Source organism: Dama dama, chromosome 22 (assembly GCF_033118175.1).
Source record: "Dama dama isolate Ldn47 chromosome 22, ASM3311817v1, whole genome shotgun sequence".
Taxonomy (NCBI): domain Eukaryota; kingdom Metazoa; phylum Chordata; class Mammalia; order Artiodactyla; family Cervidae; genus Dama; species Dama dama.
The window spans coordinates 538,066-561,562 of NC_083702.1; the positions used below are offsets into that span (position 1 = coordinate 538,066).

At 53.5% G+C, this 23,497-nt stretch overlaps 2 protein-coding genes, 1 long non-coding RNA gene and 1 pseudogene across 4 annotated transcripts; 1 reads left to right on the forward strand and 3 right to left on the reverse strand.

Moving 5' to 3' along the window:
• Window positions 1-895: 895 nt before the first annotated feature.
• KLHDC7B (kelch domain containing 7B) lies at window positions 896-4,387 on the reverse strand. The gene has a single exon (XM_061125621.1). It carries the CDS (start codon window positions 4,385-4,387, stop codon window positions 896-898), a length of 3,492 nt encoding a protein of 1,163 aa, XP_060981604.1.
• A 10,590-nt stretch (window positions 4,388-14,977) lies between these two features.
• On the reverse strand, window positions 14,978-18,254 carry LOC133043425 (mitochondrial fission factor-like; annotated as a pseudogene).
• Window positions 18,167-19,781, forward strand: CIMAP1B (ciliary microtubule associated protein 1B). Of its 2 annotated transcripts, none has more exons than XM_061124233.1 (6): window positions 18,167-18,275; window positions 18,365-18,568; window positions 18,851-18,955; window positions 19,041-19,162; window positions 19,254-19,418; window positions 19,537-19,781. In XM_061124233.1, the coding sequence occupies exons 1-6, from the start codon at window positions 18,167-18,169 to the stop codon at window positions 19,651-19,653; spliced, it is 822 nt and encodes a 273-aa protein (XP_060980216.1). In that variant the 3' UTR covers window positions 19,654-19,781. The 2 variants fall into 2 exon arrangements, with proteins under 2 accessions (XP_060980216.1, XP_060980215.1); XM_061124232.1 differs by having other exon boundaries at window positions 19,254-19,394.
• A 1,917-nt stretch (window positions 19,782-21,698) lies between these two features.
• Window positions 21,699-23,349, reverse strand: LOC133043426 (uncharacterized). The gene is made up of 2 exons (XR_009689698.1): window positions 22,803-23,349; window positions 21,699-22,148 (listed from the first exon to the last, which is right to left on the reverse strand). It is a non-coding gene; the product is annotated as an uncharacterized LOC133043426 (long non-coding RNA).
• Window positions 23,350-23,497: the final 148 nt, after the last annotated feature.

The following is a 23,497-nucleotide window of genomic DNA, read 5'->3' on the forward strand; positions in this document are numbered from 1 at the left end:
GCCAGAAAAGGAGCTAGACAGGTGGGACGCGGCCAGTATTCGGGCAGGTTTATTTACCTTCCACAGTGAGTTCCAAAGAGGACGGGGAGAACATCAGTTATTTGGTTGTGTGTCTGGGGCACTGTGCTGGGCACTCGGGTGTGCCCTTACGTTCTCACAACCCCATTTCAGACAAGAAAAGCCATGGTAAATGTCTCATCCAATCCACACAGCTAATGAGGGGCTGGTGGAAAGTGGGGCAGGCTCCTGCAGGGGCCGAACCAGAGGGAGAGACAGCACCAAGCTGCAGAGGGGTAGAGCTTAGTGGTCCTGGCCGGCCTGGGCGAGGGTCTGGGCAGGGGTTACAGCCAGCAGGACACTCACAGACAGGGGTTCTCAGCCCTTGAGGTCAATTAGACAAAAGGGCTTCAGAGCTGTTCCAAGATAGAACCAGCCAGACTCCGGAGGCCTTGGGCCAGGCAGAAAGTCCCAGAGACAAGGGTGCTTTCCTGGGGACTCCTCTGGTCTCCCTTCTCACCCCCTTGAGTGCTCCTTGCCTGGCCTGGAGCCCCCAGGTCAGGTCAGGCAGTGGGTGTTACTGTGAGAGGGGCTCTGCCTGGAGGATAGATGGGTGAGCGGGCTGAGGCCCTGGGCAGCCAGGGAAGGATTAAATAGGAAGCAGCTTGGGTCCCGTGGGAGGTAAGATGCCAGCAACCAGGTCCCAGGTGCTGGGGGCCAGGCCTCCGAGGTGGAGAAGGCACAGAGGAAGGGGGGCTGGAAGGGGGAGTCAGGAGGCTTACTAGAACAGAGAAGGAAAGTCATCCCAGGAACAGCAGAACGTTCTGCATCGCAGCCTCCTCCCAGGGCACCTCCCGCCTGTCAGACCTGCCCCAGGGCCTCCCTGGAGAGCAGCCAGTCAGAGGGCAGTCTGCAGTGGGCCCACCGCAGGCAGAGTCAGGGTGAATGGGCAGAGGACCCCTTTGGTCCCCAGGGGGAAAGGTTGGAGCTCCTTGGCCTGGAACTGGGCGGTCCCCTCGGAGACGGTGAAGGTGGCTGTGACCTGGTGGTTGAGGCAGTAGATCGTGTTGCCCAGCACAGCGCAGCGCAGCGGGGCGGGGGCGGGCAGGGGCAAGGAGGCGGCCCGGCTCCAGGAGCCCGTCACGGTGTTGTAGCGCATCACCGCGGCCCCCACGCCCCGCAGAAGGTCAAAGCGGTACAGGAAGCCCCCCAGAGCCACCATGTCACTGGACCGCCGATGGCTGGCACTGTAGGGGCACTCGTCCCACGCATCCTTCAGGGGACTGTACCTGAGCAGGCGGTAGAAGAGATGGCCCCCAGTGACATAGATGTCCCCCTGGCAGGCCACAGCTTCGTGAGCCACGGGGAAGGTGCCCGCAGGGAGGGGTGCGCGGGAGGTCCAGGCGTCAGCACGAGGATCGTAGCTCTCCATGCTGTGCAGACACTCGCCCCCGATGGCGTAGAGCAGCCCGTCCAGCGCCACTAGTTTGAGCTGGGCGCGCGCCTGCCGCATGGGCCGCACCTGGCTCCAGATGTTGGTCAGAGGGTTGTAGCAGAACACCTCGTTGGAGCAGACAGCCTCGGCGCCAGACCCACGAATGCCCCCCGCCAGGAACAGGTAGTTGTGCAGAGTGCAGAGGCCGCAGCCGCGCAGCGGGGCCTCCTGGGGCACCTCGGTCAGGGGCCTCCAGGCGTTCTCTCGGGGGTGGAACACGTGCAGGTATGCGGGGGGAGGCGGGGCCGCGGGCCCCACGGCGAGAGCCTCCGCCGCAGGGGAGTCCCGTGTGAGCCCAGAGCGGCTTGCCCCGTAGAGGCCGGGCAGCACCAGGGCCCCCAGCACCGCGGGGCCGCGTCCAGTGCGCAGGCTCACAATGCGCTCCCGGTCAGCCCCACTCAGCTGCCGGTAGAGGCTCGGGTCTCTCAGCACGTGAAGCAGATTGTCGCTCATCCAGGCATAGGTCTCCTGGGCCAAGCCAGGGTCCTCATGCTGCTGGGCAAAGGCCAGTGCCTCCAGGCAACTGCCCAGGTCCAGCCATCTCGGCAGAGCCACCACGGAGGCCCTGGACTTTCGGGGCCCCTCAGCCACCCGCCAGCCTCCCGGCCTCTGCAGAAACACCGTGAGTTTCCGGGCCTCCTCGTGCTTCTCCGCGAGGCCCTGCCCGCGGCCTGAAGGGCGGGACGCCGCCCCCGTCGCCTGGCCTTGATGCTGCCCTGGGGCTGCCCCGCCGGCCTCCTGCTTGGGGCTCTGGGACATTTCACACAAGCTGCGTTTCCGGGGCCGCGGGACTGGCTGGGGTTCCCGCCCTGTAGCCAGGGAGGGTGAAGAGCCAGGCTGGGTCTGCTCAGGGGGTGAGGGGGCCGTGGGCTCTGTGGCTCCCTGCAGCAGCGGGTCCGGATGTTTCTCCTTGGTTCTCTCCCCTCTCGGGCCTAAGGGAGGGCTTGCTGCTGCAGCCCCCTCGGTCTCAGCGCGACTCTGCTGTGGCCGGGCTCCAGCTTCCTCCAGGCCCCCTGGACCCGCCCTTGTGGCCAGCCCCTCTGCACCATGCCTTTCCTCCTCTGGGGGAGCAGCGGACTTTCTGTTCTCAGAGGGTGAGGACGCGCCCGGATGGCTGGGGCCCTTCAGAGTGGCCCTTGGGGCTCTCCCTTGGGGCTTCTCTGGCCTGGGGAAGGGGTGACTCCTGAGAACCATCGAAATAAGGTTTCCCCAGCTGGTTGAGAGCTGCCCCTGCTGATGGTCCTTGCAGAGAACCACACTGGGCTCCTGAGATGCAAGCCTTGATGCACTAGCAGGCGCGGGGGCTGCGGCTGCGGTGGGGGCAGCAGATGGTGCTGCAGGAGGGGCACCTGTCAGGGGGGCAGGGGTCGGCGCTGGGGAGGAGGACCCCGCAGCAGGACTCTGGCTCACCCCAAGGGGCAAGGAGTCTGAAGGAGAGGGAATCGGAGGAACTGGGGCTCCAGGTAGGAGACCGGGGCAGGCGTGTGCTGCGGGTGGGGACCCCGGGGGTGGGGGGGGTTTAGGGGTGCATGGCGGGGTCGTGGCCGAGGGGCTCAGGGAGGAGATGCAGCTACAAACGTCTGCAGAACCACAGGGCGCCTGGCCTCGCAGGGACCCTCTCCCTTCTCTAATGCCGTGGCCCCCTTGCTCCTTTGTCCCTCCAGGCCCTGAACTGGAGAAAGCGTGATCTCCAGAGCCATTAGCCCCAGCCTGTCCCACAGTGCAGGCCTCTGTGGTCCCCTTCACTAGGGACAAGGGGGGGCGTCCCCCCTGTGGCCCCTCTGGTGATAGGCTCACAGGGCCCGGGGCCTGGCTGAAGCTCCCGGTGACCAGGACCTCCCTCCTCACCCAGGGCCAGCCTTCCATGGAGGCTGGGGACCCCTGAGACTCCCTGGGGGCCAGGGTCGCAGCCTCCTCGTTCTCACTGGCTGTGGCTCCAGAGTCCAGAGCTAGGCCTCGGGCAGCTTGGGGGCTGCTTTTCCCAAGCCCCCTCTCTGAGACACCCATCAAGGGCCTAGTCTGCAGGCTGCACAATGGGGGCAGCTCCTGGGGGAACAGGAGCCCCTCGGAGCCTGCGGGCAGGCTGCTGGCTGCACCCACAGCATCCCACACACTCACCACAGAGCCCAGAGACAGGGCGTCCAGCTTTGGCCGGCGGCAGCCACTCTGTCCTGAGTCCACCTGCCCCCACCGGCTGCCCGGGCTCTGCCCCCTCGAGGCAGGTGACCCCGGCCCTTGTTGCCAGGGGCGGCTGTCCCGTCCCACCCTGTGGACGGGGACCTTGCCTCGGACACCCCCTGCCTCTCCCTGCACCTCCACTTCTCTGCCAGGACCCCGGGGGGTGAAGTGTATCAGGAGGGGCGCAGATGACCCTTCAGCTTTGCCCCCACTGGGGAGAGCAGAGCCCGACCTGCGAGCCTCCTGCCCTTTACGTCGGAGGGTTTCCAGAGCAGCGTTACCACGCTGCCGTCCCACAGCCCCTCCACCGGCCCCCTCCCCCGCCTGCGTCTTAAGGGAAGTGGAGGCTGCGGCAACCAGATCTCCGCCGCCCAGGGGCTCCTGATCCTGGGCGCCCGCTGCAGCTGGACTTCCCTGGCCACGTCCTGGAGGGCCTGGCTTCCCCCGCCCTGAGCCGTGACCCTCAACAGCGCCACTGACCTTGTGCTTCAGGGGCAGGGCTGGCCCAGCTGCTCCCACCTGCAAAGGCCAGGGGGCTGTGGATGCCGGTCCCGCCGCCTCCTGGTCCTGCGTGGAGCCAAACCAGTGCAGAGCCAGCGCCGTGGCGGCCACCACGGCCAGGGCCAGCAGGGTCAGCGCGGCGCCCTCCCAGTCTTCGTCCGCGTCCCCGTCCCAACCCCAGGCGAGGCCGCCAGCCTCTGACGCGCTCTGGGTCATGGTCTGGGCCGCCGACCCAGCGAGAGGTGCCGGGCAGCAGGCTGGGAGCTACGTGCTGCGCAACACTGGGGCTCCAGGCCCGTGTGGCCCCGGGGGCCGCGCAGATGGGCCCACGACGTGCCCCGCCCAAAGGGCTGCCTGGCTAAGGAGACTGTGCCCACGGGCGCACTGCAGACCCAGGAGGGTGGGCCTCCGTTTAAGCGCATGGGCCGAGTGGGGGTCAGCACAACCCCCAGCAGCTCCAGGAGCTCGTGCCTCCCGGATCCTGCCCCGCCCCCGCCCCTCCCTCTTTCTGGGGCTCCAGGGGCGGATGGCAGTGCCCGTCAGCACTGCCCTGGCAGCCCAGCTACGCGTTCTGCCCAACAGACCCTCACCCCGGGTCCCTCCGCTGAGCTCGGGCCAGTCTCGGGGGCTCTGCCAGGGAAGAATTACCCACAGGGAGATGTTATCTGTAGCTGCAGCAACACGATGAGGCCCTGATGAAGTTACCAGAAACCCGAGAAGACTGTTCCACTCTGGAGGGGTGGGTGGGGCGTCTCCCTGAGGAGAGGGATGGGGTGGGGGTCCTGACTCCCAAGCTTGGTCCGCAGGCAGATGGGAAGCGGGGTGGGATGCAGGCGTGAAGCCATGCCCGGCTCCTGGGGACAGGTGTGCTCGGGAGAGTGGCTCTCAGTTCCCTCCATCCAGCTGCCTCTGGACCGTCTCCACCCTGAGTTCAGAGATGGGACCGTTGTTTTGGAAAATCCAAAAGTTGTGTTTTCCTCTTTGTTGGCCTGACTCATTGCAACCTCCCAGAGCCTCTTGGGCTCTCTGGGCTGTCTTGACTGCCAGAGGCCCCTCTCTGCCAGCCATGGAGCCTCCAGGACCCCTCTCCGGCACCAGCGCCCCATCAGCCTGGTCTTTCCAGCCTCCTCTCACCCCGCCCCTCCCTCCTCTCCAGGACTCAGGCCCCCTGCAGCAAATGGCTGCTCAGGGGACAAGCCTTGTCTCCTCCGTCTGTTCCTCTCTTCGGCCAAGGAGTAAATCTCAGGACAGCTGCAGGGTGGGGCTAGACATGGAAAGAGCCTGGAGCTCCTGGGACAAAGGCAGGCGCCTCATTACAAGGACTTGTTCCTTTGCTGGGGGCAGAGGACTCTCCCTGACTCAGGTGGCAAGAGGGCCAAGGCCTGTCCCTGGCACACTGCCCGGGCCCTGCTGGGCCTCAGGTGTCTCACCCCCCCTCCCCACCCCGCCCTCTCCACCCTCCTCCCCGCCCTGGGCATATTAAGTGACAGTCAGAGGGAGGAAGGGGCCCTACCTTAAGATGGACCTCAGGCCGGGGGACGGTCTTCTGGGTGCCACCCTTATTCTCTGTCCTGGCCCCAGGCTCTGTGTCTGGGTTAAGTTTGGGGTCCAACGACCTTGCAAGGATGGAGATGATGCCACCGTCTGCACCTCAGTGCAGGCCATGCAGTATCCACCACACCTCTCCACCCAGCACCGGAAGACCGTGCCATCCTCTGAGCGCCAGGCTGCGGTCAGAGCAGACCTGTCCACCAGGGATGCCTTAGGACACCAGCTTCACGAGGTGCTGAGCCCTGGGACAGGTGCCAGAGGCACAGCCCGAGGAAGGGTCCAGTCCCCTCCCCTGGGTAAAGGAAACACCTGGGTTTTCAAAACCCAGATCAAGGCAAGCCCTGCCCTGCAAGGAGAAACTCCCTGTGGGAAAGTGACTGGAGACATGCCACCTTCCAAACGGTGGAAGTATTGCCTTCTTATCTTTCCAGAGACAGTAAAAATGTGGCACTGCTGGAAAGGTGACAGAACTTCAGAAGCACATGGGGTCACCCACAGGAATTGTGACGCGTGAGTAACTGTTCTGGTTGTGCCATCATGGCTTAAATAGCACAGATTCCCATCGAGGTAAAAATAAAGATCGAGGAAATGGGCCCCGGGCAAGTCTGGCCTGTAGTGGCCTCCTTAGAGCTCTGTTCCTCATCGCCTCTGGGGCAGGACCCCTGACCTAGTCCCTCCAAGGAATAGAGGGACTTGGACCTATGGACCCAGAGATCCTGTTTCCTCAGAGATGACACAAAACAGGGATGGAGGCAGTCATCTGCCTGCCAACACCCATGACCAATGGACACTGAGGGCCTGGGAAGTGGGGAAATCCATCCACATGGGAGCTGATCCACGGCAGTGCCCAGGAAGACCCCCCACTGCTGGTCACTGAGCCCTGACTGCGCTGGGTGGCGCCCTGCACAGAATCACACGGTGCCCTTCTGAAACGCGTGCTAGAGGAAAGCCTAGTGAGATAAAGACACAACTCCACTGGAGAGCCAACTACAAATGGACGGCTAATGTAAATAAGATAGTCGAGAGCAGCAAACTCCACTGAATGTAGGATTTTTCTATTATTGGAATTTTTTAAAGTCAAGAAAGATTGTTTAATCAGAAATTATATAAAACAAAGAATTTTATATGCATGCACGTGTGCTAAGTCGTTTCTGACGCTTTGTGACCCGATAGACCATTGCCTGCCAGGCTCCTCTGTCCATAGGATTCTCTAGGCAAGAATACTGAAGTGGGCTGCCATTCCCTTCTCCAGGGGATCTTCCCAACCCAGGGATAGAACCTGTGTCTCTTATCTGCCCTAATTGGCAGGCAGGTTCTTTAACACTAGTGCCACCTGGAAACCCATAATATCATATATGTTTATGTTAAGAGTATATACCTATAAATAAATCTAGAATAGCACTTAAGGCTTTGAAAATATAAATCTCAGATTTAAGAGTCATACCCAACAGGGTATACCTCTTAAGGAATCCATCTGAGTGGGAGAAATGTTTATGCAAAAAAAAAAAAAAGATAACACAATGTTATTTGTAATGGAAAAATTAAACACATAAGCATTCAACAGTATGAGAGTGATGAAGAGAACATGTTTCCACACAGATTTTTTTTTTTTCCAAGTCTGAAAAAAAAAAATGCCATTAGTATTTGATAGGGATTGCACTGAATCTGTAGATTGCCTTGGGTAGTGTTGTCATTTTACCAATATTAATTCTTCTAATCAAGAACACATATCTTTCCATCTCTTTCTGTCAACTTTAATTTCTTTCATCAATATCTTCTAGTTTTCACAGTACAGGTCTTTTGCCTCCTTGAAAATGAAAGTGAAGTCGCTCAATCGTGTCCGACTCTTTGCGACCCCATGGACTGTACCTGCCAGGCTCCTCCATCCGTGGGATTTCCCAGGCAAGAATATTGCAGTGGGTTGCCATTTCCTTCTCCAGGGGATCTTCCCAACCCAGGGATCAAACCCGGGTCTCCTGCACTGCAGGCAGACTCTTTACCATCTGAGCCACCAGGGGGCTACTCCCAGGTATTTTATTCTCTTTGATGCAGTGATAAATGGGATTGTTTCCCTAATTTCTCTTTCTGAGAGTTTGTTGTTAGTGTATAGAAGTGCAACACTGGTCAGAATGGCCACTGTCAAAAAGTCCATAAGTAAGGCTTCCCTGACAGTCCAGTGGTTAAGGACCTGCCTACCAAGGCAAGGTACATGGGTTCAGTCCCTGACCCAGGAAGATCCCATGTGATGCAGAGCAACTAAGCCCGTTGGCCACAACTACTGAGCCCTGTTCCGCAGCAACAGAAGCCACGACAGAGAGAAGCCCGAGCACCGTGACAAAGAGCAGTCTTACAACAAGAGAAAGCCACTGCAGACCCAGAGCTGCCAAATATAAATAAATAAGTCTTAAAAAAAAGTCCACAAGCGATAAATACTGGGGAGGGTAAGAAGAGAGAACCCTCCCACGCTGTTGATGGGAGTGTAAATTCATGCAGCCACTATGGAGAAAAGTATGGAGCTTCCTTAAAAAAACAAAAATAGATCTATCATATGATCCTGCAATCCCACCCCTGGACATATATCTGAAGAAAACTCTAAATCAAAAATATACATGCAGCCTGATGTGCACAGGGCTCCCGTCATGGCTCAGATGGTAAAGAATCTGCTTGCAGTGTGGGAGGCTTGGGTTTGATCCCTGGGTCAGGAAGATCCCCTGGAGAAAGGAATGGCAACCCACTCCAGTATTCTTGCCTGGAGAATCCCATGGAAAGAGGAGCCTGGTGGTCTACAGTTCATGGGGTCACAAAGAGTCAGACGTGACTAAGCAACTATCACTTCACTTCACTTCTGATGTTCATGGCAGGCTTCCCAGGTGGCTCAGTGGTAAAGAATCCACCTGCCGATGTAAAAGATGCAGATTCTTCCCGTGGGTCAGGAAGATCTCCTGGAGAAGGAAGTGGCAACCCACTCCAGTATGCTTGCCTGGGAAGCCCCTGGGACAGAGGAGCCTGGTGGGCTACAGTTCTTCGGGTCACAAAAGAGTCGGACATGACTTAGTGACTAAACAGCAAAACTGTTCATGGCAGCACTATTTACAGCAGCCAAGACATGGAAGCAGCCTAAATGTCCATTGACAGAGGGATGGATCAAAAAGATGTGGTACATATATACAATGGAATACTGCTGAGTCATAAAATGAATAAAATAATGTGATTTGCAGTAACGTGGATGAACCTAAGGCGTTCCCTTGTGGTCTGGTGGTTAGGAATTGGCGCTTTCATGCTGTGGCCCTTGTCAAGGAACTGGAATCCTGAGAGCTGTGCAACATAGCCAAAAAAAAAAAAAAAAAATGGGTGGACCTAGAGATGACAATACTAAGTGAAGTAAACCACACAGAGAAAGGCAAATGTCATATGACTTTGCTCATATATGGAATCTTTATTTAAAAATGTTGCAAATGAATTTACATATGAAACAGAAATAGATTCATTGATAGAGAAACTTCTGGTTACCAAAGGGGAAGGGGGGGATTAGGAGTTAGGGGTAATATATACACACTACTATACATAAAATAGATAAGCAGCTGTACCTATCAACTAACCCAGTTTCATCCCTTTTTATGACTGAGTGATATCCCATGGTGTGGAAGGGCAGCTCAAAGGGAGGGATATATGTATGCATATGGCTGATTCACAATGTTACACAACAAAAAGCTAACACAACACAGTAGAGCAATTATATTCCAATCCAGACTTAACTAGATAAAAAGGACCTACTGTACAGCACTGCAAGGAAATCAAACCAGTCGATCCTAAAGGAGATCAACCCGGAATACTCATTGGAAGGACTGACGCTAAAGCTGAAGCTCCAATACTTTGGCCACCTGATCCGAAGAGACGACTCACTAGAAAAGACCCTGATGCTGGGAAAGATTGAAGTCAGGAGAAGGGGACGACAGAGGACAAGATGGTTGGATGGCATCACCAACTCAATGGACATGAGTTTAAGCAAGCTCCAGGAGCTGGTGGTGGACATGGAAGCCTGGCGTGCTGCAGTCTACAGGGCTGCAAAGAGTCAGACAAGACTGAACAACTGAACAGCTGTATAGCATGTAAAACTATGCTCAGTATTTTGTAATAACCACTAAGGGGAAAGAATCTGAAAAACATGTATACACACATCGGTATAACGAAATAACCTTGTGCACACCTGAAACTAACACAGTACTGTAAATCAGTATACTTCAGCTCTTTTTCTCAGGGCTGGTTCTGAACTCACCTCCTGTACAATGTCAAGAACCTCCATCCATAATTCTTCAGGCACTCTGTCTATCAGATGTAATCTCTTGAATCCATTTGTAACTTCCACTGTGTGATTGTAAGGGATTTGATCCAGGTCATACCTGAATGGTCTAGTGGTTTTCCCTACTTTCTTCAATTTCAGTCTGAATTTGGCAATAAGGAGCTCATGATCTGAGCCACGGTCAGCTGCTGGTCATGATTTTGCTGACTGTATAGAGTTTCTCCATCTTCTGCTGCAAAGACTATAATCATCTGATTTCGGTGTTGACCATTTGGTGATGTCCATGTGTAGAGTCTTCTTTTGTGTTGTTGGAAGAGGGTGTTTGCTATGACCAGTGCGTTCTCTTGGCAAAACTCTGTTAGCCTTTGCCCTGCTTCATTTTGTACACCAAGGCCAAAATTGCCTGTTACTCCGGGTGTCTCTTGACTTCCTACTTTTGCATTCCAGTCCCCTATAATGAAAAGAACATCTTTTTTTGGTGTTAGTTCTAGGTCTTGTAGGTCTTCATAGAACCATTCTAGTAGGGTAAACCACTAGAACATTCAGGTATGATCTAAATCAAATCCCTTACAATTATACAGTAGCAGTGACAAATAGGTTCAAGGGACTAAATCTATAGACAGAGTGCCTGAAGAACTACAGACAGAGGTTTGTAACATTGTACAGGAGGCAGTGATCAAGACCATCTCCAAGAAGAAGAAATGCAAGAAGGCAAAATGGTGGTCTGACGAGGCCTTACAAATAGCTGAGAAAAGAAGAGAAGCTAAAGGCAAAGGCAAGCTAAAGGCAAAAGGAGAAAAGGAAAGATACATCCATTTGAATGCAGAGTTACAAAGAATAGCAAGGAGAGATAAGAAAGCCTTCCTAAGTGATCAATGCAAAGAAATAGAGGAAAACAATTGAATGGGAAAGACTAGAGATCTCTTCAAGAAAATTAAAGATACCAAGAGAACATTTAATGCAAAGATGGGCAAAAATAAAGGACAGAAATGGTATGGACCTAACAGGAGCAGAAGATATTAAAAGGTGGCAAGAATACACAGAAGAACTATACAAAAAAGATCTTCATGGCCCAGACAACAATGATGGTATGATCACTCACCTAGAGCCTAGACATCTTGAGTGCAAAGTGGGCCTTAGGAAGCATCACTACAAACAAAGCTAGTGGAGGTGATTCCAACTGAGCTATTTCAAATCCTGAAAGATGATGCTGTGAAAGTGCTGCACTCAGTTGAGTTCAGTTCAGTCACTCAGTCATGTCCGGCTCTTTGCGATCCCATGAACCGCAGCACGCCAGGCCTCCCTCTCCATCACCAACTCCCGGAGTTTACTCAAACTCATGTCCATCGAGTTGGTGATGCCATCCAGCCATCTCATCCCCTGTCATCCCCTTCTCCTCCTGCCCCCAATCCCTCCCAGCATCAGGGTCTTTTCCAATGAGTCAACTCTTCGCATCAGGTGGCCAAAGTATTGGAGTTTCAGCTTCAGCATCAGTCCCTCCAATGAACACCCAGGACTGACCTCCTTTAGGATGGACTGGTTGGATCTCCTTGCAGTCCAAGGGACTCTCAAGAGTCTCCTCCAACACCACAGTTCAAAAGCCTCAATTCTTCGGCGCTCAGCTTTCTTTATAATCCAACTCTCACATCCATACATGACCAGTGGAAAAACCATAGCCTTGACTAGGCGGACCTTTGTTGGCAAAATAATGTCTCTGCTTTTTGATATGCTGTCTAGGTTGGTTATAACCATCCTTCCAAGGAGCAAGCCTCTTTTAATTTCATTGCTGCAATCACCATCTGCAGTGATTCTGGAGCCCAGAAGAATAAAGTCAGCCACTAGTTTCCACTCTTTCCCCATCTATCTGCCATGAAGTGATGGGACCAAATGCCATGACCTTCATTTTTTGAATGTTTTGAGTTTTAAGCCAATTTTTTCACTCTCCTCTTTCACTTTCATCAAGAGGCTCTTCAGTTCTTCTTCACTTTCTGCCATAAGGGTGGTGTTATCTGCATATCTGAGGTTACTGATATTTCTCTCAGCAATCTTGATTTCAGCTTATGCTTCCTCCAGCCCAGCATTTCACATGATGTACTCAGCATAGAACTTAAGTAAGCAGGGTGACAATATATAGCCTTGTTGTACTCCTTTCCCAATTTGGAACCAGTCCATTGTTCCATGTCCAGTTCTAACTGTTGCTTCATGACCTGCATACAGATTTCTCAGGAGGCAGGTGAGATGGTCTGGTATTCCCATCTCTTTCAGAATGTTCCACAGTTTGTTGTGATCCACACAGTCAAAGGCTTTGGCGTAGTCAATAAAGCAGAAATAGATGTTTTTCTGGAACTCTCCTGCTTTTTCTAAGATACAACGAATGTTGGCAATTTGATCTCTGGTTCCTCTGCCCTTTCTAAATCCAGCTCGAACATCTGGAAGTTCTCAGTTCACGTACTGTTGAAGCCTGGCTTGGAGAATTTTGAGCCTTACTTTGCCGGCATGTGAGATGAGTGCAATTGTGCAGTAGTTTGAACATTCTTTGGCATTGCCTTTTCCTTTGGGATTGGAATGAAAACTGACCTTTTCCAGTCCTGTGGCCACTGCTGGGTTTTCCATATTTGCTGGCATATTGAGTGCAGCACTTTCACAGCATCATCTTTCAGGATTTGAAAGAGCTCAACTGGAATTCCATCACCTCCACTAGCTTTGTTTGTAGTAATGCTTCCTAAGGCCCACTTGACTTCTCATTCCAGGATGTCTGGCTCTAGGTGAGTGATCACACCATCGTGATTATCTGGGTCATGAAGATCTTTTTCGTGCAGTTCTTCTGTGTATTCTTGCCACCTCTTCTTAATATCTTCTGCTTCTGTTAGGTCCCTACCATTTCTGTCCTTTATTGAGCCCATCTCAATGAGGTGAGGACACAATTTAAGGACACAATTTAAACAGTGACAGACTTTATTTTGGGGGGCTCCAATATCACTGCAGATGGTGATTGCAGCCATGAAATTAAGACTCTTGCTCCTTGGAAGAATACCTATGACAAACCTAGACAGCATATTCAAAGTCAGAGATGTTACTTTGCTGAAAAAGGTCCATCTAGTCAAAGCCATGGTTTTTCCAGTAGTCAAGTATGGATGTGACAGTTGGACCATAAAGAAAGGTGAGCATCGCAGAATTGATGCTTTTGAACTGTGGTGTTGGAGAAGACTCTTGAGAGTTCCTTGGGCTGCAAGGAGATCCAACCAGTCCATCCTAAAGGAAATCAGTCCTCAATATTCATTAGAAGGACTGATGCAGAAGTTGAAGCTCCACTACTTTGGCCACCTAATGTGAAGACTGACTCATTAGAAAAGACCCGGATTCTGGGAAAGACTGAAGGTAGGAGGAGAAGGGGACATCAGAGGATGAAATGGTTGGATGTTATCACTGACTTGACAGACATGAGTTTGAGCAGGCTCTGGGGGTTGGTGATGGACAGGGAAGCCTGGTGTGCTGCAGTCCCTGGGGTCAAAATGAGTCGGACATGACTGAGCAACTGAACTGAACTAATTGACTTCAATTAAAACACATACACACACAACAATGAAGTGTCACTTCACATTCACTGCCACTAAATCGCTTCAGTCCTGTCCAAGTCTTTGTGACCTATAGACTGTAATCCACCAGGCTCCCCTGTCCATGGGATTCTCCAGGCCAGAGTACTGGAGTGGGTTGCCATGCCCTCCTCCAGGAGATCTTCCCGACCCAGGGGTGGTACCCGAGTCTCCTATGTCTCCTGCACTGGCAGGTGGGTTCTTTCCCACTAGAGCCACCTGGGAAGCGATAAGCAGTACTATATCATATAAGACGGTGACAAATAAGAACCCACTATATCATATAAAACAGGCAACAAATAAGAACCCACTATACATATAAAACAGGTGACAAATAAGAACCCACTATATCATATAAAACAGGTGACAAGAACCCACTATATCATATAAACAGGTGACAAATAAGAACCCACTATATAGCACAGGGAACTCTACTCCGCACTCTGCAGTGGCCCATATGGGAAAGGGTCTTAGAAAGAATGGATGCATGCATTTGTATAGCAGGTTCACTCTGCTGTATGCCTGAAACTAACACATTGTAAATTATACCCCAGTGAAATTTAAACAAATAAAAAAGACAACATACTGAATGGGAGAAAATATCTGCAAATAACATCACCAAGTGAGTGAAAGTCGCTCAGTCGCGTCAGACTCTTTGTGACCCCCTGGCCTCTACAGTCCATGGAGTTCTCCAGGCCAGAATAGTGGAGGGGTAGCCTTTCCCGTCTCCAGGTTTCTTCCCAACCCAGGGATTGAACCCAGGTCTCCTGTATTGCAGGCAGATTCTTTACCACCTGAGCCATAAGGGAAGTCCATATAACCAATAAGGAATTCATATCCAAAATATATAAACAGCTTGTACAATATCAAAAAAATTTTTAAATGGGCAGGAAAATATTGAATATCTATGCCATACACCTGAAGCTACTATAATACTGTAAATCAACTATACTTCAATTTTTTTAAAAAAGAAAAGAAAAAATAAGGAAAAACATGCAAAAGACCTGAAGAAACATTTTTCAAAAAAGATACACAGATGGCCAGCAGAAACCTGAAAAGACACTCAACATCATACATCATCAGGGAAATGCAAATCAGATCCACAATATTACCTCACACCTGTCAGAATGATTTATCAAAAAGACAAGAAATAATAAAAGAGTTGGCAAGAATGTGGAGAAAAAGGAGCGCTTGTGCACTGTTGGAGGAATGTAAGCTGGTGTGGCCAGGATGGGAAACAGTACCATTTCCTCAAGAAATTAAAAATAGAACATATGATGCAGAAATTACACTTGGGAGTATCTTTCTGAAGGAAACAAAATAATTTATTTTAAAAATTTTAAATTGAAGTATTATAGAAAAATTTAGTGTGTCTCTGTGCAGGCTACACTTGTGTCCTCTCATCTTTTTTATTTGAGAGTTTAACGGTTTTTGTCAGCAGTCCCATTTCATCAGCCTCAAGAAACTGGCCTTCCTCAGCTTCTCAAGAATATTAAACAGAAACCCTGCAGCTTTTAAAAACAGAAACCTCACAGCTACTCTTAGTTTTCTATCTCACTGATTTTGGATTTTTGTTTAGGTTAACAGTTTATTAAATACACTATATTTGTATTTTATTCTGTAACTTTTTAAATCATTAATCATTCACACATGGACTTAGTAAAAATGTACCTTATAGAAAACCATCTGCAAAACTAAAATAAAAATTAAAAAGCACATTTTGCCCATGTTACATAAACTGCTCAAAATGTTAGAAATTACTTTAAGGTGATCATGAAACACAAGATGGCTTGATTTCATTAAATATGACAGCAGACCATGACTTCAGGAGTATTAATGTTGAAATGTGGATGCAAAAATGTCTGTTAACTAAATTGTTTCATAGTGTTTGAGAAACAGGACAAAAGAAAGCGCTATTATTCCTTTACAGACAGGCACTTCTGTAAATCCATTTTCTATACACTTTCTCTCCCACTCATAGAATTAGTTGTGCAAACTGATGAGGCAAAAAATAATCCCTTAAAATTTTTTTTAAAAACCTAGATCCTATTTACAAAACATGCAAAGGGAGAATTTTAAGTAGGTGTTATGGCAGAACTGGTTAAAGGTATAAATACAGTCAAGAGACAGAATATACCTTTACTTCTGCAAATACAAGTCGTTCTCCCCTCCTTTCTGAGAGAAATACATCTTCAAGGTGTGGGCTGTAAATCAACATACAATGCAAAGACAAAAACAAAGACGTTTACAAATTCTCCATATTTCCAGCTCTTGAGACAGTATTTTTTGAGAGTTGAGGTCACCTTGAGTAGCAAAACCAGAGCCAGCTCTTAAGCAGCCAGAATACTACAGTAATTGGATACATGACCATTTCTCTTTTAGCAGGCCTTTGTTCTCCTCTTCCAGAAGTTGTAGATCTATTTAGTTTATGCCGTCTTAATGAAGCTGTATCTACAAGAGTTATATCATCCAAAGTTCCTCTAGTTGTTCTATCTATATTTGAAATGCCACACCTGACCTTGTCAAGATGTGGATCAGAAGTGGCAGCAGCAGACCCACCACGCAACACAGGTATGGAGTCAGTTCTGACCAGCTGTCAATTTCGGCCAACAGCATTTTCTTTTGTGGGCTTCCTGGGTGGTGCTAGTGGTAAAGAACCTGCCTGCCAATGCAGGAGATGTTTAAGAGATGTGGGTTCAATCCCTGGGTCAGAAAGATCTCTTGGAGAAGGGCATGGCAACCCACTCCAGTCTTGCCTGGAGAATCCCATGGACAGAGGAGCCTGGTGGGCTACAGTTCATAGGTTCACAAAGAGTCAGACACCACTGAAGTCACTTATCACGCACACATCACATTTTCTCTCCTAAAGCGATCTCTTTTTAGCTTACCAACTGCACAGATTTCTGAGGGTTTGGAGGAGGTCTTTCTAAATTCAGAAAATATAGCTGTCTTTCACTTAGCGTAAGCACAGGAGGTGGTGTTTTTAGTGCCAGAGGCTTAAAGGGAGATGACTGTATAAGGTGATGGTTTGTTGGTCTTGACTGGAATGTCTTCCTGCCTCAGCAGTTCTCTCTGGAACCTGCATAATCACAGCAGCATTTGAAACTCCTTGGAGTCCTTGTTCTAGGTCAGCTCTTGGTGGTGCTCACTTTCACTTTTCCCTCATTGACCAACACCTTCAACTAACTTCTGCCACCTCTGCGGCAGGAGAAGGGCAAACGCCCACTCACTGAATGTGCATCAACCACTGCCTGCATTTTGGCATTAACTGCTCCTGTGCTACATATTAAATCCTTAATGTGCTTCAATATGCACGTGCTGGACTTCGAGCCACTTTCATCCCCCTGGGCCTGCTGGAGGGTCCCCGGCAAGGGCCACAGCCCTCTGGCTCCCTCGGCACTCCTGGCTGCTAGCTTTCAAAGAGAATTTGTTAATTTCTAAATATCTAACCATTTTTTAAAATATTTATACTGTTTGCTTAGAATTGTTTTGAATTGTGATCAAATCATGTGTCCTATCATATCTATTTATTCACCTTGTATGGCCTTTTTTTTTTTAATTGAAGTATAGTTGATTTACAATGTGCCAATCTCTGCCTTATAGCAAAGTGACTCAATTACACACATATATTCTTTTTTTTTTTTTTTTATATTCCATTATGGTTTAACACAGGATATTGAATATGGCTCCCTGGGCTATCTAGAAGGACCTTGTGCTTATCCATCCTATATATAATAGTTTATATCTACTAATTGTATTGGGCTTTTTTGTGGCCCAGTACATGATTGCTTTTGCATTCCACGTGTTTAAATACAGGCAAAGTTCTCGCTACACATAGCAATTAAATTAAGCTCGATTTCTTCATTCACGCACTTGTTTCTTGTCTGCAGACTTATTTCCGGGATGGGAGGACTGAAGGCTGGGGAAGGGTTGTGGACCGAGCTCTGGTCCCTGGCCCAGCCTGCAGGACGCCTGCCGCTGCCATGGACTCCAAGGAGGAGAGGCTGGGGGCGGGGCCAGGTGGGGCGGTCAGTCCGGTTGCCAGGAGGCGCGACCTGGACACAATGGGGTCTGGGAGTTGCGCCCTGCAGCGGTGGGGATCCAGACTCCCCACCTTGCCTTCCCAGCCAGGAGACACAGGAACAGGTCAGTGCATCCACTTTGGACCCCCCTCGGGTAGCAGGCCCCCCCCTCCCCCTCGCCCCATTATCCTCCCCCAATGTTCCTAAAATATCTCAGTTCTCCGGAACCCCTGGGAATTCCACTCTCGCAGTGCAGGGACCAAAGTTGGTGCGCACACATACACCCCTGCTAAACTCATTTTGGGGCTGGGGGATGGGAGATGGCCTCGAAGCTGTCCTTGCCCCGCGCCACTCTGAAGTCAGGAAAGCTGCCGTTTGTTTCTCCGCACCTGGGATAAGCGCTCCCCCGTCCCGGAGTCGGGCCCATCTGGAGGGAATCGGGAGTGCGTCCTCGGAGCCCGGGCGGAGGGGCCGGGGCCGCCACCTTTTGTCCGCAGGTGTTGACGGCCGCAAGCGCTCCCACCGCGCCATGGGCTCGGACGTCTGGGTCGGCCCGTGGCGGCCGCACCGGCCCCGCGGCCCCATCGGAGCCCTCTACAGCGGCCCGGGGCCCAAGTACAAGCTACCACCCAGCACCGGTACCAGCGGCGGGCCGGGGGCGGGGAGCCGGCGGGGGCTGCCCGGCAGGGGAGCGGCCGGCCCCTGGTGATGCTGGGGCGCCCGGCAGGCTACATCCTGCACGACCCTTCGCGGCCCCGCGCCCCGGCCTTCACCTTCGGCGCGCGCCTCCCGACACAGCAGACATCGTGCGGCCCCGGGCCTGGCCACCTGGTGCCCGCTCGCATGACCGTGCGCGGTCTCGACAGCGCCCCCGCGTACTCCATCTTCGGCCGCCCGCGGCACGCAGCGCCCTTCCTCACTCCCGGACCCGGTCAGGAACCTGGGGCCCTGGCCTCCCGAAAGCCTAGCTGCCTCCCTTCGGGAGCCGCCCCCCACCCCCCCCCCCAACCTAGTCCCCCTTGGGCACACTAACATTCCAAATTCAGCATCCCCCCCCCCCCCCCCGCCCCCCGCCCCGGACCTCAAAACAGCTCCAAGCCTCACTGGGCTTTGACAAATCGTGGCTCGGATTCCCCCTAATCCCTGGACTCCGGCGCGGGTCCCGACTAGGTCCCCAACCCAGTTCTGGCCCACGCCCCGGTCCTTCCCCCAGGCAGGTACTTCCCGGAGCGAGCCGGGAATGCAGCGTACCCCAGCGCGCCTCGGCACACCATCGCTCCCCGAAACTGGGGCCTCCGCCTGGAGTCGCAAACCCCAGGTGAGCCCAAGAAGGCCCACCCTGCACGGGCAGCGGCGAGAACAACGGCTAGTCCGCAAAGACCCACCCTCGCTGGCCCCCGCAGGCCCCGGGACCTACACTATGCCCTCACTCCTGGGCCCGCGCGTAGTCGGCAAAGTGTCGGCGCCGACTTACTCCATCTACGGCCGCAGCGCGGTGGGCAGCTTCTGCGAGGACCTCAGCAAGGTGGGGGGCGATGCCCGCACGGCGCGGCGAGGGGTCGGCGGTCGGCAGCCCTGGAAGCTGGACACAGCTCTCCTGCCCCCACCCCACGCAGACCCCGGGGCCCTGCGCCTACCACGTGGTGAACCCTGGGGTCTACAAGCCCCGGGCCCCCCAGTTCTCGATGCTGGCGCGGACTTCGCTCTCCCAAGGCAACACCCAGAATCCCGGCCCTGCAGCCTACAACGTGGACCAGGTGGTCTGCAGTTCAGGGTCAAGGGTCGGAGGCGGGGTAAAGGGGCCCGGGTCGGGATAGAGAGTCAGAGTGGCGAGCTTGGGGGCCGGGAGCCCAAGGCCTGCTGACAGCACTAGGCCAGCGACGTCTCCTGGGTCCGCAGCACCGGAAGCCTCGCGGCTGGACCTTCGGGATCCGGCACTCGGACTACCTGGCCCCGATGATGACCAACGCGGACGATGACCCGCTGGGCGGGCGCTGTCCCGCAGATGTTTCTTAAAGCCTCTGGAACCAACAGCGTGTCGGCCTCTCTGCGCTCTCGGCGGCTGGCGGGCGGGCGGGCGGAGTCCAGGCTCCCGCAGGCCCTCGCGATTGGTCAGGACAGAAGTGCGCCAGTCCTCCCGCCCCCCCCGAGGCGGCGATTGGCCCAGAGCCCCGCTTGTCGGGGGCCCCGCCCCTCCGCGGCTCAGGCGCAGTGAGCAGTCCCAAGGCTCTTACCCGCTGCAAGACCAGGCAGAAGCGACTGGGCTCCGAAAAGAACGGGCGAGGGCCACGGAACAGGACAGGTTCTGCCCAGGGTCAGGTAGTGAGGCCGAGGCCAGGGGTTCAGCTGAAAAGGGAACGGAAAATAAACTGTCCCGGTTCCTACTGCTGGGGTCCCAAGCCTGGGAGATGGAGGGAGAGGCGTACCCAACTCGGACACGGGACACGAGACTGAGAGGCAGACACAGGAGAGAAAGGGGACCCGGGTCGGGACACGTGCACTTGGCGTCAGCGACACGGACGGAGGGCGGCGACAGGTACCAGGTGTGTGTCGCAGCCCAGAGTAGTAGCAGCCCCAGTGACCCCAGGCCCCCTGACCCCATCTGCCCCTCCCGCGCCTGCTGACCAGTCCCGAGGAGGGAGCCAGAGTCCAAGCAGCTGCCGGGGCTGATCCACCTGAAGCAAGAAGACATAAAGGGCTTCTCATGTGCTGTCCTGGACTGGGCACGCAGGGCGCACAAATCCGTGTGTGGGGAGGGGTGGCCACTCCTTGACACAGAGGTCACGCCCAGAAATTTCCTGCCCCCAGGGACGCTGCAGCGCCCCACCACTGTCACTGACACTGAGGATAACCCATTGCTGTAGGAACACCCCTCTGTGCTGCTCACACCACCTTACTACCCATGCCTAGGGGCCATGCTCTTGGCCATCTGGTAGAGATTGTGGTGCTGACCCCAGCTCTGGCCAAGTCTGGGCAGCAGCTGGCATGACCAGAAGCCTGGTGCCAATAGCCTGGGGACAACTGCGGCAGAGTCCTGGCACTTGCCCTGGCTGGCTGTGGCTGCAAGGCTGACAGAAACTTCCCTCTCCAGGCCAGAGCCTCTGCCCTCAAAGAGGCGACCCACCACCAGCAGCTCCTGACCTAAGCCTGGCCCAGACAGAGCCCTCAAAGGCAGGACCCAGGCGTCTCACTCCCCAGGACAGAGACTGACTCTTCCTTCACGTCAGCCCCCAATAACACGACCAAGTTATTCGGCTTCTTCTTCAGTTCCCCAGACAGGACTCCCAAGAGAAGAGTTGGGTACTCCTCTCCCTCCACCCCCCAGACTTGTGACCCTAGCAATAGGCACGAGGACAGTTTATTTTCCGTTCCCTCTTCAGCTGGACACCCACTACACTGCTCAGTTCAGCTTCAGTTCAGTCACTCAGTCGTGTTCAACTCTGTAAACCCATGGACTGCAGCATGACAGGCTTCCCCGTCCATCACCAAGTCCCAAAGCCTACTCAAACTCATGTCTATCGAGTCGGTGATGCCATCCAACCATCTCATCCTCTGCCGTCCCCTTCTCCTCTCACCTTCAATCTTTCCCGGCATCAGGGTCTTTTCCAATGAGTCTGCTCTTCGCATCAGATGGCCAAAGTATTGGAGCTTCAGCTTCATCAGTCCTTCCAATGAATATTCAGGACTGATTTCCTTTAGGATTGACTGCTCTGATCCCCTAGCTGTCTAAGGGACTCTCAAAAGTCGTCTCCAACACCACAGCTCAAAAACATCAATTCTTCAGTGCTCAGCTTTCTTTATAGTCTAACTCTCACATCTATACATAATTACTGGAAAAACCAGTAAATGCTTAACTCCAGCTGAGGCCTAACCAGGGATGGTGAGGAGAAATATGGGGGTGGGGAGGTGACTTTGCAGGTGTACTCAGCATCCTTGCCCAGCCTGTATACGTTAGCAACAGATGTGATAATGGGGTACATGAGGGTACCTTGGATAAACTAGAGTCTATTCATGAATTCATTGTTACCCAGAAACCAGAGCAGGTACAGGCAGGATACTAATTGGTCATCGATCTCGGTTATTGATGGAAAACACAGGCCAGAATCTCTGAAGGATCACTAGGGAGGATATTGATCAGTTATTCATGGGTCATTGGACTTTGGTCAAGACCATCAATGGAAATTTGATAGAAGTCACTAATAGGGACTTGGTCTAAATAACCGATGGGCCTCTGATCCGTCATTACTGGGCTATAGAATGTTGATCCATATATTTGATGGGCCACTAGTGAGAACTTATCAAAATCAGTCCTGTCATTGGTCATGACTTTGGACATCTGTCAAGGTTGCTGATGAGTCCTTGGTCAGGGTCAGTGATGGGGTCACTGATCAGAGGCAACTGAGAGTCACTGGGAGTCCTATTGCAGGGGAGGTTGGCCAGATACAAGGGTTGCAGGAATGAGTGGGCTGCTGGTGCTGCTGGTCAGGAAGCTGGTTCCTGCAGACGGATTCCTGGAGGAAGCAAGAGATGTGACAGCCACCATCAACAGCCTGCCATTCATCACTGATGACCTGACCAGGGTTTGCCTCCTGCGTATTAAAGACTCCTGAGCTATGAACACACAACCACAGGTGATCTGACCCAAAGCCAGCATCAGTGTCCCACATCACAGGATGCCTGACCACCCACTGAAGAGAGTGACTTGACTGATGCACCTGTCATCCCATCTTATAGGGCACTTGACCTTCCATGTTCAGGGTCCCTGATCCCTCATGACTGATCCAAGCGTCAGCCTCCCCCACATCTCCCAGGAAGCTCCAGGATCTCCATCACCTGCAGACCCCTTAACCGCCCACACATAGCCCCCATCCTCAGTAAGAAGGCAGTGGACAGCCCGTCTGCAAAGATGGCAGGCAGGAAGTACAGAGAAGCCGCAGTCCCTAGCCACGCACAGGCCCTGGAGCCTATGTAGCCTCTCCATAGAGGTCCCCGTGTGGCTGTGGCCTCTCTGCTGGCACGGATCTATTTATGTAGCCCCAACCCTCTTCTCTAACTCGGTAGCCTGACCCTCAGTATCTCAGCAGCCCAGTCTGACCCTGCCGCGGCCAAGATCCAGCCTCCCCGCTCCATTCCCAGCCGGTAACCTTTATTCGAGCAAGACCGACCTGTTCCCGGGTCTGGGGAAACTCTCAGGGCCCTCCCGCCGAACGAGCTCTTCCTGACCCCCACCGCTGAGGTCAGTCACGGCCGCTCCAGGTGTCTCCCGCTCCCTCCCAAGCCTTCTGTAACTCCCTCTCCAGGGGAACCGGCAACCGAGGGTACATCAGGAGCTGCAATTTGAAGACACGCGAGACGCGGGGCGGGTCCACGCCGAACCGAGTCTCGGCAGGTTGGCGCGGGGCCGCCGCTCTGACCGCTACGGACAGCCCGCCGAAGGCAGCAGCCTGGCGTGAGGAAACGGGGCTGCTCCTGGACGGCCTGGGGGTCACCGCGCTCCGGGAGGGGAAGAAGAGAGGCGCCCCCGTCCCGGCTCAGCCCTACACCCGGAGACCCCATCCCTCCCAGGCCCAGCTGCTCACGGCCCTCTGCCCCCGCGCCCGCTGGACGCAGCAACGAAGCCCGAGAGGCTTGCAGCCTTGCGCGCCGAGGCATGCCAGCCTAGCGAGCGGGGGCGGAGACCACACCCGGCGACAGGAAACCACATCCGGCGACTGGGGGCGTCGCCGAGCAAACGCGGCGACGGCGGAAGGGCAGGACCGCGGAGGAAGCCCCGCCTCCTATACGTAACTTCCGGCGGACCTCCGCCTTTGGCGCAGGCGCACACGGCCGTCTGCGCGAGCGTGGGGTCGTTGACGCATGC

Coding starts and splice junctions, on each gene's coding strand:
- KLHDC7B (XM_061125621.1), bottom strand. CDS start 4,387: ATGACCCAGAGCGCGTCAGAGGCTGGCGGCCTCGCCTGGGGTTGGGAC.
- CIMAP1B (XM_061124233.1), top strand. CDS start 18,167: ATGGGCTCGGACGTCTGGGTCGGCCCGTGGCGGCCGCACCGGCCCCGC. Junction 19,163..19,253: donor TCTGCGAGGACCTCAGCAAG/GTGGGGGGCGAT, acceptor CACCCCACGCAG/ACCCCGGGGCCCTGCGCCTA. Junction 19,419..19,536: donor TCTGCAGTTCAGGGTCAAGG/GTCGGAGGCGGG, acceptor CTGGGTCCGCAG/CACCGGAAGCCTCGCGGCTG.